The sequence below is a fragment of the Sinocyclocheilus grahami genome, unplaced genomic scaffold, assembly GCF_001515645.1.
Source record: "Sinocyclocheilus grahami isolate Dianchi unplaced genomic scaffold, SAMN03320097.WGS_v1.1 scaffold553.1, whole genome shotgun sequence".
Lineage (NCBI taxonomy): Eukaryota > Metazoa > Chordata > Actinopteri > Cypriniformes > Cyprinidae > Sinocyclocheilus > Sinocyclocheilus grahami.
Genome location: NW_015505732.1, coordinates 1,031,262 through 1,049,805, shown reverse-complemented (window position 1 = coordinate 1,049,805; position 18,544 = coordinate 1,031,262). Strand labels below are relative to the sequence as shown.

Sequence of the window (18,544 nt, the reverse complement as noted above, 5' to 3'; positions counted from 1 at the left end):
ATCATATCATTGGAGTTCAGTGCTTAATATCACCCCAGTGCATCATTGTTATACTTTCTCTTGGGCACTTTTTTCATTTCCTGATTTTCTTTCCGTTCCAAATAGAGGACTCAATCAGAACCAGAATTAATGATGTTCAGTGTGATTTGGAGAAAAATAACATTGCATTTTGCAGGCCTAATGTTGTGCCATTTAATAGGACCATGCTACTCTACTCATACTACTATTTCTGCAGTATGTACTGTGCAAACTAGCTGTATGCATGGAATACTGACCTATTTGCAGTATACAGAAGAATCCATTTCCAAAATCATCAACCCATATTTAACACCTTTTTCTTTACTCACTATTTAATCTGACTGGCAAATGGTGTGACATTTCGCACAAAGTTGGAATATTTTATTTAAATTAAATGTATTGATTGTATTATTAATTTCATTTAAATGTATTTCCAAGAACATGACTGGAAATTACTCACTAAATTAAACATACTGAAGTCCTGTGTTGCATACTACTGAATACTGCATACACTCTAAAAAAAAAATGCTGTGTTGTGTCAACCCAACTTTGGGTCAAATATGGACTAACCCACCCATTGAGTTACATTTTTTAATTAAAATTTTAACCCAAAAGTTGGGTTAGTCTATATTTGACCCAAAGTTGGGTTGAAACAACACAGCATTTTTTTAGAGTGTATTGTTTCACATACTATTTTTAAATACACTGGAAAAAAATGGTAAAATCAAAAATATTATGCAACATCACTAAACCAACCTATAAACATTTATACAACAAAACCATTTTTATGGGTTAAATGAAGTATATTTAAGGTAATAATTACAGGTTACCACTTTTTACAGTGTAGTAAGCACTATGCAGTGTATACTGTGGAGTATGTGGTAAGCAATGCATTAGTATTCATTCTGTACAAAGCCTATGCTGCTTGTGACTTTTAGGAATGAGACTTTCAGATCTTGTAGAGGAAATGACATCACCGGGTTGATTTCATATGTGATTCCTCTTTGTGGGCGTCCCAGTTAACCCTCATTGATAACTTCATTTGATGTTCATTATCATTCGTTTCTATATGGTTCATGTCACGTTTCCCTGTATGCGCTCGATTTGAATTAAACTTCTCTTTGCCCAGACTGTGAATGTGCCCGTCCTTCTGTGCTGGCCTTTTCTGATGCAATTTGCTTTTCTCTTTCTATCCTGTTCTCTATATCCTCTCCCATTTATTTTCTCCTGAACCATGCCTCTCTTCTCCATGCTGTCTTCTTGTTTTGTGTGTTATATGCACGTTCTGCTTATTGAACTTGATCTCTTTTCCGTTAACACATCACCTAATTGTTTCACTTTGCCCTCTTCCATCTGTTCCGTTACTCCTTGTTACTCATTCACACTCCCGTCCCTTCATTTCTCTGTGCTCCCCTGGATCCGCTCCTCTCCTCTCCCGCCCCACCTGCCCTCCGCCATAGCCGGATGTTGTGGATGTGAAGAGGGGAGGTACTCAAATAGTCAAATGTGCGAGTCTGCGGAGAGTAAAGCAGTGAGTCTGACTCGCTCCTCCCTCCAGGTACAGGATATTGCTGCACTTTGTGCTAATGTAATCCTCCTAACCAAAGGGATTCAGTTAAAAAAATCAGATTTTTCCAACTCAGGCCTGAACACCATTACTGATCAACAAAGTTGCCAGTTTTTAAACTATTACCCTCAATCCTAAATATGCAGTTATATCCTTTCTAAGTACAAATAGTTATTTAGCATTCCTAAGCCTGATCCTAAAGTACTACTCTACTGTTCAAATGTTTGTGGTTTTTAAGAGTTTTTAATGTTTTTGAAAGCCTCTTAAAGTGATAGTTCACCCACAAATTAAGAAATGTATTAGTCATTTACTCACCCTCAAGTTGTTCCAAAGCTGTATGAATTTATTTCTTCTGTTGAACAAAAAAATACATTTTAAAGAAAGTTGGTAGCTAACTAAAGTTGCTGGTAGCCATTGACTTCTATAGAATTTTTTTTCCCCCATACTATGGAAGTCAATGGCTACCAGCAACTGACTGGTTACCAACATTCTTAAAAACATCTTCTTTTCTGTTCAACAGAAGAAAGAAATTCATACAGTAAATGTCAGAAATGTTGGGGTAGACTATCCCTTTAAGTTCACCAAGGCTGCATTTGTTTGATAAAAACACAGTAAAACGGTAATACTGTGAATTATTTTTACAATGTAAAATAACTGTTTTATGTTTTAAACTGTAATGTATTTCTGTGATGCAAAGCTGTATTTTCAGCATCATTCCTCCAGTCTTCAGTGTCACGTGATCTTCAGAAATCATTCTAATATGCTGATTTGCTGCTCAAGAAACATTTCTGATTATTATCAATGTTGAAAACAGTTGTGCTGCTTTAATCAGTTTAATGCATCCTTGCTGAAAAGAATTTCTTTAGAAGAAAAAAATACTGACCTCAAACTTTTGAACTAGATAAAAAGGGTGAATTCATAAACTTCTAAACAGATATAGATATACTTAAGAATAGACAACTATATGAATTCATATAGCATCACTCAATTATTATAATTATTTATATAAAATATAATAATTTCAATAAATGCAGAATTTGGGTAGATAGCAAGGTTTTGTTTTTGGTAATGAATTTGACACAAATTGACTAATATTCTGATATAAAAGACTATTTTAAACAATTTTTAATAAATAATTTGACTACATTCTATCTTGTTAATAATAGCTATCGTAAGTCATTGGGAGATAACGCACCGCTCCTGAGAATGAATCAGTTATTAGGTTGTTTGAATTTATAATTGTCTTATAAGATGAATCAAAATATTGAATTATATTATCAAGCAGTATTGAGGCCATCAGATCCAACTTTGTTAATATATAAGACGTTCTGTTCCAAAAAAATATACTGATAACCTGTTTAGTTACAGCTAGTAAGTGCGTTTTAAAGGAACAATGTCTCAAATAATTTATTGGACAATGAAAGCAATAGTGGCCTATAAAAATCATCTGAGTGAGCATGTGTAGGCTATGATAATAGCTGGATTTTAAAATAAAAATGAAACCTTTAAGCATAGAGGTACATACACTAATTGTGTATAAGGTGTGCCCCAAAGTTATGTTGTTGGATGTTGTGCTTTCTTAGCCCACGTTTCACCTCACTGCATTAACTTCTAAATTCCTCTGACATCTTGTCCATTTCCAACTAATATTGGAATAATATCGTTCCCTTTTAGTTACAGAATAACTCTTGATTATGTATTTTACCCATGGTCATGATCCTATGGAATGTATACAGGATCCTATTCCTGTCCTCTCATAATTTGGAATCCCAATGGGATCTAATAAGAATCATACTAGAATTGAAATTGCAGAATTTTGTATTCTTGTTAGATTTGTGTAACGTTTACATTTATTTTTGCAGCAATGCCATAGAATTGCCATAGAATTTCTGGTTCCTCAAAAAACATTTCAGTGAACAGTTATTAAAAGAAAAAAAAAATTTCTCAGTGTCAAGGACATTTTAATAATCTAAAGAACCTTTTTCCACTAAGAACCTGCAAAGGCTCCATGGATGTTAAAGGTTCTTTATGGAACCACTGAAGCCAATAAAGAACCTTTATTTTAAGAGTACTAAAAGCACACATTTTCCTTAAATTAATTTTGATGTTCTACTGAGATATTTGATCCTTTTGGGAATTTTATTTTCAAAGATCCTGTACACATTCCTTTGAGTTTTTTTAAACTGGTAATTGGTGTCAGACCCGTATAAAAGCATGCTGTATTTATTTTTATATTAAGGCATAGTTTGAATAGTAAGGTCATTTATGGTCACTGTTTGCTCTAAATGGTTGATCAGTTGAGCTGCCAGCTGGTAGATCTGGTTTTGACCTGGTAAATAATACTAGTAAGAGCTGGTAGACCAACTTGGACCAGCAACAAACCAACTAAAACATGCTGTTTTGGTCTGAATGTCATGATTTCTTGTAAGATCGCAGATTCATTGTAACCTTCCTTTCTATTTTTCCAACCTAGGACTTGACACCTACACCCAAACCATCCTTCACTGACACATGATGGGCGTCAAATAAAGAAGAAAACCGAACTAGAGCGCCGGCGATAGATGATGGATGTCAACTACGAAAAAGAGATTTTAGGACTTTTTTAACAAGCAAAACAAACACTAGTGGCTAGAGGCATGATTTCTTATAAAATGAAACCAAACAATGAAAAAAAGCAAGCATTTGAGAAGTGCTTCTTGTAATCTCAATATCAGCATGTGAAAGTGCTGTCGCATGGCCTGCCTTTACATACAGCACTGACTGCAAGCAATTATGAGGTGAGAAAATACTGTCGTACCGCAAGGGCTGTAAAATGGTGTGGGGAAGGACTTTGGCCAACTGGATGTGGTTTGGGGGCACGTGGGACACAAAAGCTAGTTTTAGTCAGTTTTCTGAAATGTAGTCTTCCAAGCGAGTCAGTACTACTGAAAAGGTTTCCCACCAGGAGGAGTCTGACCCTCTTGTACTGGTATTATACATAATATGCACTCAAATATGATGTGAATGTACCTTCTGTGTGCGTGTGTTCTTTTACACAGCCAAAAAAACAAATGACAACAACCTATGCGATGATGCTGCTGCTGCTTCTGTCTCAATACTTGCTCCTGAATTCTTGTTCAGTCCAATAGTACGTGTCTTGTGTATTGTAAAGGTATAATTGTGTAGCAAATGAGCTGTGAAGTCCTGTGTTGCCTCAGATAGACTCAAGAGATACAATTTGTGCAGTTTAAATGTTTTCAGTGGGATACAGTACATTGGGCATACTTTCAAATCACCGTGGGGCTCTATATGTACACGTTTGCAGCGCTGCAGCAAGATTGTTTTTGTTCTGTATACATTGCAAACCTTTGTGTCATATGAGCTTCCTCTCAATAACTTGATATGCACAGAGGAGCTCATATGCATAATATTAACATTTACATTATCCACCATTCGCATTTGCTTTATAGTGGAAAGAGTCCTTAGGAGCAAAAAAGCAATCATTTTAATTTTTCTCGTTATAAATGATTGTTAAAAAGTCTAACCTTTCAGTGAAGTAAAATGTAGATAAAGGCTGTCAGTAGATTCAAATAAGTATTCACAATTAATCTTGTGGTTTGTTTTGTAGGTAATAATTCAACCTATTCCTAAGGAAAGAAAAGAAAAAAATTATGGTGCAAAGATATTTGGTAACACTTTACAATAAGGTACGAAATTTGCTGACATTAGTTAACATGAACTAACAATGAAAACTAAGTGGTTAGGGTTAGGTTAGGTTTAGGGTTAAGTATCTAAAGCATTATTAATTAATCTTAGTTTGTTTAACTTTGGCAGCCCAAAAACCAACATTGTCTTACCTAGACATGACACAAGTGTTGCCATCCCTGCATTTATCACCCTTCTAGTGATTTCTATTCAGTTTTCTCTTTTCTGAGGCCAGTATGTCTAGATTTGAGAGTCTTCCCCAGGATCCTTAATCCTTGCTATACTCTTATACAGTATGAAATCCCTTTTATCCCATGTCCATATATAACTTAAGCCCAAAGTGTACTTTTATGCTTAAATATCATCATCAGCATAGTACGTGCATGCTGTACACACACACAGACTGATGTATATGTTGGGCTTTACTCTACAGGTTTGCAGAGGGATATGAAAGCTTGATTAGTGACCTTGGTTTGCCAATTATTGGCAAAACATTTAATACTAGTATTACTACTACTACTATTACTAATATTCTATATAACTTCACTGAAAGGTTAGATATTTTCTCATCTTTTCAGCATAATAGACATTTGTTTTCATTGTCTTTTTGTTCACCATTACAGATGATGCTAATACTCATGGTGTGCACTATATATTATTTTTAGGGAGAGCAACACACTCTGTATTGTTTCTCATTTTTAAAACCAAACATTTTCATTGATGAGAATAGATGTGTAATATTTTTTTAGGCACTCAACACATGCTTGGCAAAAAGGTGTGAACACTACAGACATCTTTGCCTCTCTTACGCTTGATGAAGACACGTAGCCACTGAGCACTGTGATCAGACTGTTCACTGTCCCACAGCAGAACAGACCTGACTTCATACACGCACACACAGACACTAATTATAATGTGGATTATCTGGACCTGCACTGACGTTATTCTTTTCCACTCGTGTCTTTCTTCAGGAGTTGTTTAGCTACAACAGCCAGTCCAGTTTCCATGCACAGCTCAACACTATATAATATTATGCAAATGGTGATCACTGCAGCACTGGTTGGTCATCATGCAAACAATCTCATTTTAGATCACTTATTTATGTAGCATCTGAACACAGCATACAGCCTTCGACCTGAAATCATCCTTTGAATTTAAAGGGTGAAACAAAATAATCTCAAAAACCTCAAATCAACATCTCAGATGTATGGAAATAAAATTCTGATTCTGATATCATAAGAGCATGATACCAAATATAGGCCATTTATTGTAGCATTGTTATTTAAAGCTTCATTGTTTCTTTGTACATCACGTTCAAGTCACATGAATAACACTGAATCTACATTTTTAAGCATCACTTTTAAAAATTTTTATATTATTCATAGAATCAATTCATATAAGGATGCACATTAATGATAGAAAATAATACATGAATGTCTTCCATTAAATAAAAATATTATTTTATAATATATTATTGTTTTTCAATCATCCATTTTGCCGATGGATTATTACAGTTTTTTTTTTATTAAATTTATTTATTTTGATTTTATTGGGCTTGGATATAAAATTAATTGACTCACTGGGAAAATAATTCCCCAACCATGCACTGAAACTCTTGGATGTAATAATAGAAGTCAACAAGCTCTTTATTCATATCCTATGTGCATTTTTTTTATTTTTTTAAATCAGGTTTCAGATGTTTCTCATTTACGTGGTTTGGGATTTCCAGCACTTAAGGTTGAATTTCTAGGAATAAATGAATGCAGCCACTCTGCTGGCATTGATGGGTCCTCCCTTCAGTCCCTCCCTGAACAAAACTCAAACCGCACAGATCACAGTGGCTGCGTAAAGTATTTGGGCCGGTCCATTCCAGTATGGCAGCAAGGATACGTCAAATTAGCAATGCAGTTGTTTGATGTCTAAGCAATGGTTTAAACAAACCTCTTGCAAAAATGTGAACTGTTGCAAAATGACAGAATATTTATACTCCTATTTACTACAGAATGATCTGAAATCAGTATAAACGCAATAGCATATTACAAAAAAAGGAATGCAAAATGCACACTTGCACAGAAAAGATGTTTTTAATACATCTTTTAATACATATATATATATAATTATATTTAATTAGAATGCTTTGCACTTGCAAGTGGGAATTTATGACCTGCTATTTGGGAATATGGGAATACTTTAATGTCATGGATGTACTTATAGCATCTTAGCAAACAAGACTTCAGGGGGGTGCCTGTGGGAATATAGAAGCATTGTGCTTCTTTAAAGTTTCTTTCGTTTTGTTTATGGATTTATTTTTATCGCTACTATAGGTCTTTGAATCAGACAAGATTTTAAATGTCTATAGAAATATATAGAAATATTCAACCCTGTACACCAGCTGAAGATACATTTACAGAATTAATAAAGAAATAAAAACTCACAAATGGATTTTTGTGGTCACGCTTTTTTACTTACTGTTCTCTTGGCGAATATATTGCATTAAAGGAATAGTTCACCCCAAAATGAAAATGTGCTCAACCTCAGGCCATCCAAGGTGTAGATGAATTTGTTTCTTCATCAGATTTGTAGAAATGTAGCATTGCATCAGTGTCTCAGCAATGGATGCTCTGCAGTGAATGGGTCCCGTCAGAATGAGAGTCCAAACAGCTGATAAAAGCATCCACAAGTAATCCACAGCACTCCAGTCCATCAGTTAACATATTGAGAAGAGAAAAGCTGCAAGTTTGTAAAAAAAAAAAAATTTTCATTAAGACTTTTTAACTTTAAACCGTTGCTTCTGGCTCCATAATCTATAATAACGCTTCCTCCAGTTAGCTGTTTTGGACTGTTTTCACTTGTAAACGGTGCTTGATCTGTGCATATTTCTCTCCTGATTCAGACGAGATGACTTTTTCACCAGAGAAAGCAAGATTATAGACGGAGGACGTATTGATGATGGTTCAAACATTCAGCTTTTCACTTCACAAGACTTTAATTGATGCAATGGAGTCATGAGGAAATCATTCTTTCAATTGCGTAAATAAACTTTAAATCACTCTTGTGCCCCAGGTTTCTTGCATATTGAAACCTTCTATTGGAGAATGAAAACAATAAAGCCTCACAATGCATAATTAAAACAGTATAATTTCAAGCCAAATGCTTATTTTTCCTTACCATGTGATATTTCAGTTTTTCTTTTTTAATAAATCTGCAAAAATGTCAACAATTCTGTGTTTTTCTGTCAATATTGGGTGCTGTGTGTACATTAATGAGGGAAAAAAATTAACTTCAATGATTTTAGCAAATGGCTGCAATATAACAAAGAGTGAAAAATTTAAGGGGGTCTGAATACTTTCCGTACCCACTGTATATATATATATCTTTTTTGTTTTTTTAATAACCCTGAAGCCCTTTTAAGTGAAGCCGCTTGAGATAGTGAACATGTTAACAGGCTCACATCTGGGCTGCCCATGACACAAAGCCTAATAGCAGTTTTATTGTACACAAACCTCGCAGACCACCCAACACTAATAATGACATCTACATAAAGTGTGATGACCCTGACACCTCTACATAACACCCACCCTTCAAATACTTTTCCTTCTTAACAGCTTTTAGTAACACATTCTCACAGCACCCATCCTGGTGGGATTTTGGGACATGAAGATGTGCTTTAATTAGACAAAAGGAGCGAGGCAATGTGTCCATTGAGAGGATCAGAAGGCCTGCAGGCTGACAAATCCATCTGTTTTAACAATAAACCGTCACTTCTGGTCAAAATACCAGGCCATAATCCATACTAATAATTCCTCCGGTAAAAAGGTCCATCCCCTGTTGTCCTCTCGCATCAAAATACACCCACAGGCTATATATCCCAAATCTGTGCATATTTCTCTCCTGATTCAGATGAGAAGACTTTTTCCACTGGAGAAAGCTATATTATGGATAGAGGACTTGTATTACTTGTAACAATTTATAGTTAGTTAAAAAAGTTTTTTTTAAAGTTAAAAACATCTTAATGCTGGATCATCTGTTTTAACAATAAACCGTCACTTCTGGTCAAAATACCAGGCCATAATCCATACTAATAATTCCTCCGGTAAAAAGGTCCATCCCCTGTTGTCCTCTCGCATCAAAATACACCCACAGGCTATATATCCCAAATCTGTGCATATTTCTCTCCTGATTCAGATGAGAAGAATTTTTCCACTGGAGAAAGCTATATTATGGATAGAGGACTTGTATTACTTGTAACAATTTATAGTTAGTTAAAAAAGTTTTTTTTTAAAGTTAAAAACATCTTAATGCTGGATTTGTTTCAGCTTTTATCTTCTCCAGATGTTAACTGATGGACGAGTGCTGTGGATTACTGTGATGTTTTTATCAGCTGTTTGGACTCTCATTCTGACGGCACCCATTCACTGCAGAGCATCCATTGCTGAGACACTGATGCAGTGCTACATTTCTCCAAACCTGATGAAGAAACTAACTCATCCACATCTTGGATGGCCTTTACAGCAAATTTTCATTTTTGGGTGAACGGTTCCTTTGCATTTCAATTATGTGTGTTCAGGTTATAGCCACCAATGTCATCAAGCATTAGAAATGTCAGTTTTACTCACTATAGACATTTCTTTTAAATGTTAAAACATTTTAGAATTTTGCTAATGTATTTAATTAATTTAAAGCACCATTTGAGTAAACCAATATACAAATAAGAAATCACTAGGGCTATACTAAAATGATGATTGCCCAAACAACAGTACAACATATAACAAAGTCAACACAATAAAATACTGAAATAATGTTCCGCTTTATTGTTTTTATATATTTTATATAAAAATGTATCAAACCTGCTGATAATGATTAAAAAAAAACACATTTCACATCACATTTTATCACAATGCATATTTACATTAAGTAAAAATATAGCCTACGCGCCCAAATAAAAAATAAAAATCCCAAATACAAAATATTTACATGAATTTCTTTTAAATATTAAATATTTCCTTAAGTTGCACAGCATTTCAGTGGTTTTTTTTGTTTGGAATTCTCTAAACTCATGTGTTTTCGTTCAAAAACGTAATTATGGAATGTTTTTAAACCTTGTAAGCGTTATTAGAGCAACCCACTGGAAGTGCATCGTCAGAGTTCTATGACAACACAGCAACACACTTCACTGACAACCGCACTCCTCCACGATCATGTCCTCGTGGTGGCGCATGACCACACCATCGCCTTCATAGTACAGCATGGAGAGCGGGCTGAGGCGCGTCGGCACACATGACGGACAGGTGACGCGCTCCGGATGGTAAAGCTTCAACAAACTCTGGAAAAAGAAAGCAAGCAGAACATTATATCACCCTATTTATTTCCGTTAACTACACCTCAATTAAACGCTAAAAAGCTTTTGATTCTTGATCGTTTTGTTTTGGTCGAAGTGGGGTCATTTTTCACCCCACAAAAAATAAATGACATGTTGCATAGCCTATAGAGTAGTAAAAATGAACAATTATGAATTGCATTAAAAATGACATTGTGACAGTACTTTCATTTACAATGACAATTACATTCCCCTTCAGTTTTTTTTATTCTTTTCATCTCAAAGCCAAAGGTTATTCTTAATAGTTTATTATTACAGAAAGATAATGAACATCATCCTGTAAGGATGTTTTGATTCAAATCAACATAAAATTATATGCATTACAACAAATACTGTACTATGTATAAATAGCCCAGCTAACAAAAATATGCTCTAAGAATGTTTTGTAAACTCCCAAAAAGTATGTTTCCATTTTTATATATGTATGTGTGTGTGTGTGTGTGTGTGTGTGTGTGTGTGTGTGAGTGTGTGTGTGTGTGTGTGTGTGAGTGTGTGTGTGTTTGTGTGTGTGTGTATGAACGGTAAGGCAACATTCCATTTTATCGTTTTTATCATGTTACTTTTAAATGTTGTTGGGCATTCTGAATCAAGCAATAACATTTAAAAATGTTTTAAACGTTTTAACGTTTTAGTTGGATGTTTAAAAACATCCAACTAAAACGTTTTAGAAAAAAAAACATTCCATGAACGATGTATAAATAATGTTTTTCTACTAATCTTTTAAGAACATTATTCAGATCAGATAACTTTAAGCGAACATTCTGTTAATGTTCTTAGAACTTTAACTGTTCTAAGAACCTTTGTCAGATTTTGCTACCTCCCATTAAAACAGATGGTAGCATAATTCGATAGCGAAAAGTGCTACCTATCAGATTTTGCTTCCAGCATGATATTAATAAGGTGTGAGGCTTTATTAACATGTACACCTACCCCAACCCTAAACCTACCCTTACAGTAGAATAAATACAGTGTTGGTAGCATAATCTGATAGGTAGCATTATTTGTCAGAACACCGGAACAAGCAAAGTTATGAGAATGTTCCCTGTTACTTTATCATTTAGATCAATTTTATTAATAATTGGCCCCTAATAATAATAATAATAATAATAATTTTAATAATTTTTAGCTATACAATTGTCGCTTTGTAAAATATTTTTTAATTTATATTTTTTTCTTTTGACATGAATGAACTGTTAAGTATCTCACCTGCATATAGGCGTGGTTTGTTGGGTTGAAAGACTCGTCCAGCGGACTTGGGCATTCGCCTTCGCAGCGGTAAGCATTATAACGCTTTGGATGCACGATCCATTCATCCCATCCAATCTGATCAAAATCCACCCACATATCGACTCGCCGACAAAGTGACCCTTGTTGTTGCTCTAGAGGTGTTACTATTCCCGTGGCGTTTCTATCAGCCGTTGCGCGCATCCTCTCGACCCGGTTCCTTTTGTGGCGTCGAGCTTGAGCTGCGTCTGGTGCCCGGTTCAGGACGACATATTTGGAGTGCGCCACAGTACTGATCAAGCTGGAGGCACGTTGTCGGCCAGTGTGGGAAAATTTGTTTTTGTAGAAAACTACAATCATAACTCGTTCTGCAGTGGGATGCTGGATTTTTCGTCGCCAGCTATCTGTAACCGGTTCAGGTAAGTCTTCCCCGCTCCCGGTGTCCTCTCCGTCCTCAGGTGTCTCCGTCCCCTGACTCAACCAGTGCTCGAGTAGCTCTGTGATGTTAAAAACTCTCCAGCCTGATGTTGGAGTGCCGGGCACTGACTTGATGCTACCAATAAAAAGTCGCTTATGGCGACAAAACACAGAGTCAGACTCACAATCCTGTTTGCGTAAGTGGAAGACGTCCACAATAACGCGTCTGGATGCAGAAAACGCTGGCAGACGGACGCGGAGCTCCGAAAGCTGAATGCTGTCGCTCGCTGAGAGGGAAGACGTGTCAAAAGTGACGGTCCATCGCTCGCCAATTTGATGACAGTCTGGAAAATAAACAGAAAATGTTCGTACACTCTTAAAAATAAAGGTGCTTCACGATGCCATAGAAGAACCTTTTTGTCTAAATGGTTCCATAAAGAACCTTTAACATCTGAAGAACCTTTCTGTTTCACAAAAGGTTCTTTGGGGCGAAAGAAGGTTCTTCAGATTACAAAAAGAGATGCTTCTTTAAAGAACCTGAATGGTTCTTCTACGGCTTTGCTTGAAGAACCTTTTGAAGCACCTTTATTTTTAAGAGTGTATCACCTCTTACTAAACAAGGCAGTGGATCGAATAAACCTGCTTAGCATAGATAGAAATCAATGGAGTTTTCAGACAAAAGATCAAAGGTTGACGAAGCGCAGTGAAATGCTCAAAACTATTGGAAGTTTAAGAATTAACGGCCATGCTTCTTAAAATGTCTTTAAAACGTAACGAGTAGGCCTGAAACACTGAAAATCATTTTTAAGGAATCAGATGAAAGTTACAATCAGATTGAAACAGATTTTTAATAACAGACAAGTATGGCTAGAGATTAATTCAATAACACAATATTAGCAATATTAAATGACAATCTGAAAAGAAAGAGAGAGAGATGCTTCTTTAAAGAACCTGAATGGTTCTTCTACGGCTTTGCTTGAAGAACCTTTTGAAGCACCTTTATTTTTAAGAGTGTATCACCTCTTACTAAACAAGGCAGTGGATCGAATAAACCTGCTTAGCATAGATAGAAATCAATGGAGTTTTCAGACAAAAGATCAAAGGTTGACGAAGCGCAGTGAAATGCTCAAAACTATTGGAAGTTTAAGAATTAACGGCCATGCTTCTTAAAATGTCTTTAAAATGTAACGAGTAGGCCTGAAACACTGAAAATAATTTTTAAGGAATCAGATGAACGTTACAATCAGATTGAAACAGATTTTTAATAACAGACAAGTATGGCTAGAGATTAATTCAATAACACAATATTAGCAATATTAAATGACAATCTGAAAAGAAAGAGAGAGGGGGGAAAAAAAGAATGATCTTCCTTTTTCAAAAAAAGAAAAACCTTCATAGTAAGATTCTTGCATTTCTAGTAAAATAAGTAGCCTACTTAATAAGCTACTAAATAAGAACAGGTCATATAAATAAAATATATTAATTTTGTATTGTGACATTATTTTGGTAACACTTTATTTCGATAGTCCACTTTAGACAGTCTATTAACAGTAAGTAACTTTGCAACTACATGTCAACTAGCAGTTAGTAGAGTATTAGTAGACTATCTGCATAATATCTTCTAACACTTTCTTTGTCAACTTATTCTACTAACCCTAAACCTACCCTAAGTCTACTCTGAGAGTTAGTAGACATGTAGTTGCAAATTAATTAGAATTAGTTGACATGTAGTTGACATGTAGTTACAAAGTTACTTATAGTTAATAGAATGTCTAAAGTGGACTAACAAAATAAAGTGTAACCAAAAAGAAAATAATAAGTAATCATTCTTTGAGCAGGTTTGGTGAGGTTCACTCAGTGGCGCAGCATCAGGTTCTGTCAGAGCCAAATGTCAGGACGGACGAGCTGCTTGACAGGAGATGTGTATTGAACCTCTAACAGACGTCTGAAGGGCTAATACACACACCCGAGTACATAAAACAGCCAGCTCTTTAAAAGTCTACTCTGAGAGTTAGTAGACATGTAGTTGCAAATTAATTAGAATTAGTTGACATGTAGTTGACATGTAGTTACAAAGTTACTTATAGTTAATAGAATGTCTAAAGTGGACTATCGAAATAAAGTGTAACCAAAAAGAAAATAATAAGTAATCATTCTTTGAGCAGGTTTGGTGAGATTCACTCAGTGGCGCAGCATCAGGTTCTGTCAGAGCCAAATGTCAGGACGGACGAGCTGCTTGACAGGAGATGTGTATTGAACCTCTAACAGACGTCTGAAGGGCTAATACACACACCCGTGTACATAAAACAGCCAGCTCTTTAAAGTTGAATAAGCATTGTGACACTACTGAGTTGTAAAACCTGCGGGTCAGATAGCTCGAGAGCTGATAAAGAGCCCACAAGTTCCCCAGATGCTGTGGCTTTACTCTTTTACTCTTCTTTAAAACGCATGTGCATTGTTACTAACACGAAAAATCTTGCTTGCTTGTTTGCATTCGGACCTATATTCCTGACAAATTACAAAATGACTTGGTACAGTTCGTATAAGGATGCAATATCATGTTTGGTAGATATAATGTATAGCCTACATTAAATGCAATGTAAGTCGCTTTGGCTAAAAGCGTCTGCCAGATACATAAATGTAATGAAATAGGCTACGAAATATGGTGCTGGTGAATGATTAGTTATGACATGGTTGTGCACTGTAAAAAGTGGCATCCTGATTTACCCCATTAAGTGAGTTTTGCTAGTATACATCGATGCAAATCGATTCAGTGGTTGAATAAAACCATTCAATTTAGATGTGAATTTTCAGTGTACCATGTGACCTTTTTATTAGGTTGAGCACATTTTGCATACAAAAATTAATTAGGCAGGTTAAAGCAAAATGCGTGTTACCTTGCGCAATCAGGCTTAGGACGAAGTCAGACTGGTGAAGAGCTGGGCTGTCGGCACTGGCTGGAGTAGCAGGCATCTTACCGCTTAAGTCTCTGTATAACTGCATCATGTACAGCGGGTACCTGGGATACGACTGGAGACTGAGGTCGGAATATGAACCTACGAAGGCTTTACGATGCTCTCCCACGAGCGCGCCGCGGTTAGAGATCTTTACGCAGCCCGCGTGCATCAGGGAAACCACCAAGACAGCCACTGTATTGATCAAGCTGGAGGCACGCTGCTGGCCACTGTGGGAAAGTTTGTTTTTGTAGAAAACTACAATCATAACTCGTTCTGCTGTGGGATGCTGGATTTTTCTTCTCCAGCTATTTGTAACAGGTTCAGGTAAGTCTTCCCCGCTTCCGGTGTCCTCTCCGGCATCAGGTGTCGGGATCTGTTCAGGTGCCTCGGTTCTCTGATTCAACCAGTGCTCGAGTAACTCCGTGACATTGAAAACTCTCCAGGACGATGTTGAAGTGCCGGGCACCGACTTGATGCTGCCTATAAAAAGTCGCTTATGGTGACAAAACACAGAGTCAGACTCACAATCCTGTGTCTGTAAGTGGAAGATGTCCACAATAACGCGTCTGGATGCAGAAAACGCTGGCAGCCGGATGCGGAGCTCTGAAAGTTGAATGCTGTCTCTCGCTGAGAGGGAAGACATGTCGAAAGTGACGGACCATCGCTCACCAATTTGATGACAGTCTGGAAAATAAACAGAAAATATTTGAATCCCCTCTTTAGCTACACATTAGGTCAAATAAACTTACCCAGCATAGAAATTAATGGAGCATTCACACAAAATATGATTTCTTGCATTCAAAGGTTGACGAAGCACAATGAAATGCTCCAAACTAGCTATTTTAAGAATTATCTGACACTTTTCTAAAAAAAAAAACTTTTTTAAAAACCCGTTAATTAAGTGACATTTTCTGAAAAGAAGAAAAAAAGAATTATCTTCCTTTAAAAAAATGTTCAAACTCGATCATTGCATCGATTTGCTTCTAGTAATAGTCCTATTTTAACTTAATAAGAACGCGTCATGTGTGAACATCCCCTAAGTCATTGACAAAATGTTAAGTAAATAATATAGCCAAATAAATTATTATAATTTTCATAAAGAAAATGAAGCCTAAATGTAGAATGTCTAACTTCTTTTGAATTGTGCCACCTTTTGTATTCAGCATAACTAAATTGACCTTTTCTCAATTACTGTAGGCTAATAAAGTTTTACTTTTACACTTCCCATTACTTTTAGAGATTATTAAAAAATTCTTCATTTAAATTCGGTAGTGAAATGTAGTCAGTTTATTTTCACCAGGCTTCATGAGTTTGATTCAGTACCGCAACAAGAGTTTCTGTCAGCGTGGCCAAATGTCAGCACACTGTCAGGAAGGACGAGCTGCTTGACAAGCGATGTGTATTGAACCTTGCGTTCAAACAGACGTCTGAAGGGCTAATACACACACCCGTGTACATAAAACAGCCAGCTCTTTAAAGTTGAATAAGCATTGTGACACTACTGAGTTGTAAAACCTGCGGGTCAGATAGCTCGAGAGCTGATAAAGAGCCCACAAGTTCCCCAGATGCTGTGGCTTTACTCTTTTACTCTTCTTTAAAACGCATGTGCATTGTTACTAACACGAAAAATCTTGCTTGCTTGTTTGCATTCGGACCTATATTCCTGACAAATTACAAAATGACTTGGTACAGTTCGTATAAGGATGCAATATCATGTTTGGTAGATATAATGTATAGCCTACATTAAATGCAATGTAAGTCGCTTTGGCTAAAAGCGTCTGCCAGATACATAAATGTAATGAAATAGGCTACGAAATATGGTGCTGGTGAATGATTAGTTATGACATGGTTGTGCACTGTAAAAAGTGGCACCCTGATTTACCCCATTAAGTGAGTTTTGCTAGTATACATCGATGCAAATCGATTCAGTGGTTGAATAAAACCATTCAATTTAGATGTGAATTTTCAGTGTACCATGTGACCTTTTTGTTAGGTTGAGCACATTTTGCATACAAAAATTAATTAGGCAGGTTAAAGCAAAATGCGTGTTACCTTGCGCAATCAGGCTTAGGACGAAGTCGGACTGGTGAAGAGCTGGGCTGTCGGCACTGGCTGGAGTAGCAGGCATCTTACCGCTTAAGTCTCTGTATAACTGCATCATGTACAGCGGGTACCTGGGATACGACTGGAGACTGAGGTCGGAATATGAACCTACGAAGGCTTTACGATGCTCTCCCACGAGCGCGCCGCGGTTAGAGATCTTTACGCAGCCCGCTTGCATCAGGGAAACCACCAAGACAGCGAACAATACGATTGGCTGAGTTTCCATTGCGAATCAATGAAGTTTTCAATTGTGAACCGATCGACCGCGTCCGATTCCTCCTCCTGGCTCGTCTGAGGTCCGAGTGATCGGGGTGGCCGAGCTGTGGACAGTGCTTTTAAAGCGTGCAGCTGGCCCCTGGTGACCTCTGTCATCTTGGAGCGTGCGCGGAATCCCTCTGATCCATGAGGCACATCAGAGGAGAGCGGAGCTGTCAAGTTCACTGCTTCTCGAAACTGCGCAGGCTTTTATTTGCGCGAGGCGTGACACTCGTCTGCTCCAACGTGACAGCGACATCCTTTGATTCTGGGCCACCCAAAGTTAAACCATCTTGTTGATTCAAAATTGTACATGTTTTTTTTTTTACCAGCGAAATGTCTACACTCTTAAAAATAAAGGTGCTTCAAAAGGTTCTTCAAGCGATGCCATAGAAGAACCATTTTTGGTTCAACAAAGAAGCATTCAGTCAAAGGTTCTTTAAAGAACCATCTCTTTCTTACCTTTTTATAATCTGAAGAACCTTCAAAGAAGCTTTTGTGAAACAGAAAGGTTCTTCAGATGTTAAAGGTTCTTTATGGAACCATTTAGACAAAAAGGTTCTTCTATGGCATCGTGAAGCACCTTTATTTTTAAGAGTGTACTTTGAAATCAAATTAGGTATTTATTTATATGTTAAATGCCCATGCGATACACAAGCAGTTACTCAGCTATTCTGTAGTATTAAAATAATGGTAACACTTTATTTTAAGGACCAATTCTCATTATTAACTAAGTATGCATATTACTAGTATATTGGTACTTACGAAGCGCATATTAATGCCTTATTCTGCATGAGCATATTTTAGATCCCTTGATCCACCCCATACCTAAACTTAACAACTACCTTGAGACATAAGTCATGGTTAATAGTTAGTTAATACTGAGAATTAGTTCCAAAACTAAAGTGTGACCAAAAAATATATATTATACAACTATTTCAG

General features: G+C 36.5%; 2 protein-coding genes across 2 annotated transcripts in view; one reads left to right on the top strand and one right to left on the bottom strand.

Annotated features, from left to right (window-relative positions):
* LOC107556016 (ankyrin-1-like) overlaps positions 1–5,278 on the top strand; it is a 154,781-nt gene extending 149,503 nt beyond the window's left edge. Inside the window, exons 41-42 of the mRNA XM_016238982.1 lie at positions 1,479–1,576; positions 4,059–5,278. Of these exons, the coding sequence (XP_016094468.1) occupies positions 1,479–1,553 (75 nt within the window). The 3' untranslated portion in view covers positions 1,554–1,576; positions 4,059–5,278. The remainder of the gene's footprint in view (positions 1–1,478; positions 1,577–4,058) is intronic.
* A 5,161-nt stretch (positions 5,279–10,439) lies between these two features.
* On the bottom strand, positions 10,440–17,573 carry LOC107556015 (nodal homolog 2-B-like). Its single transcript, XM_016238981.1, has 4 exons — positions 17,297–17,573; positions 15,185–15,928; positions 11,853–12,631; positions 10,440–10,592 (listed from the first exon to the last, which is right to left on the bottom strand). The coding sequence occupies exons 1-4, from the start codon at positions 17,571–17,573 to the stop codon at positions 10,440–10,442; spliced, it is 1,953 nt and encodes a 650-aa protein (XP_016094467.1).
* Positions 17,574–18,544: the final 971 nt, after the last annotated feature.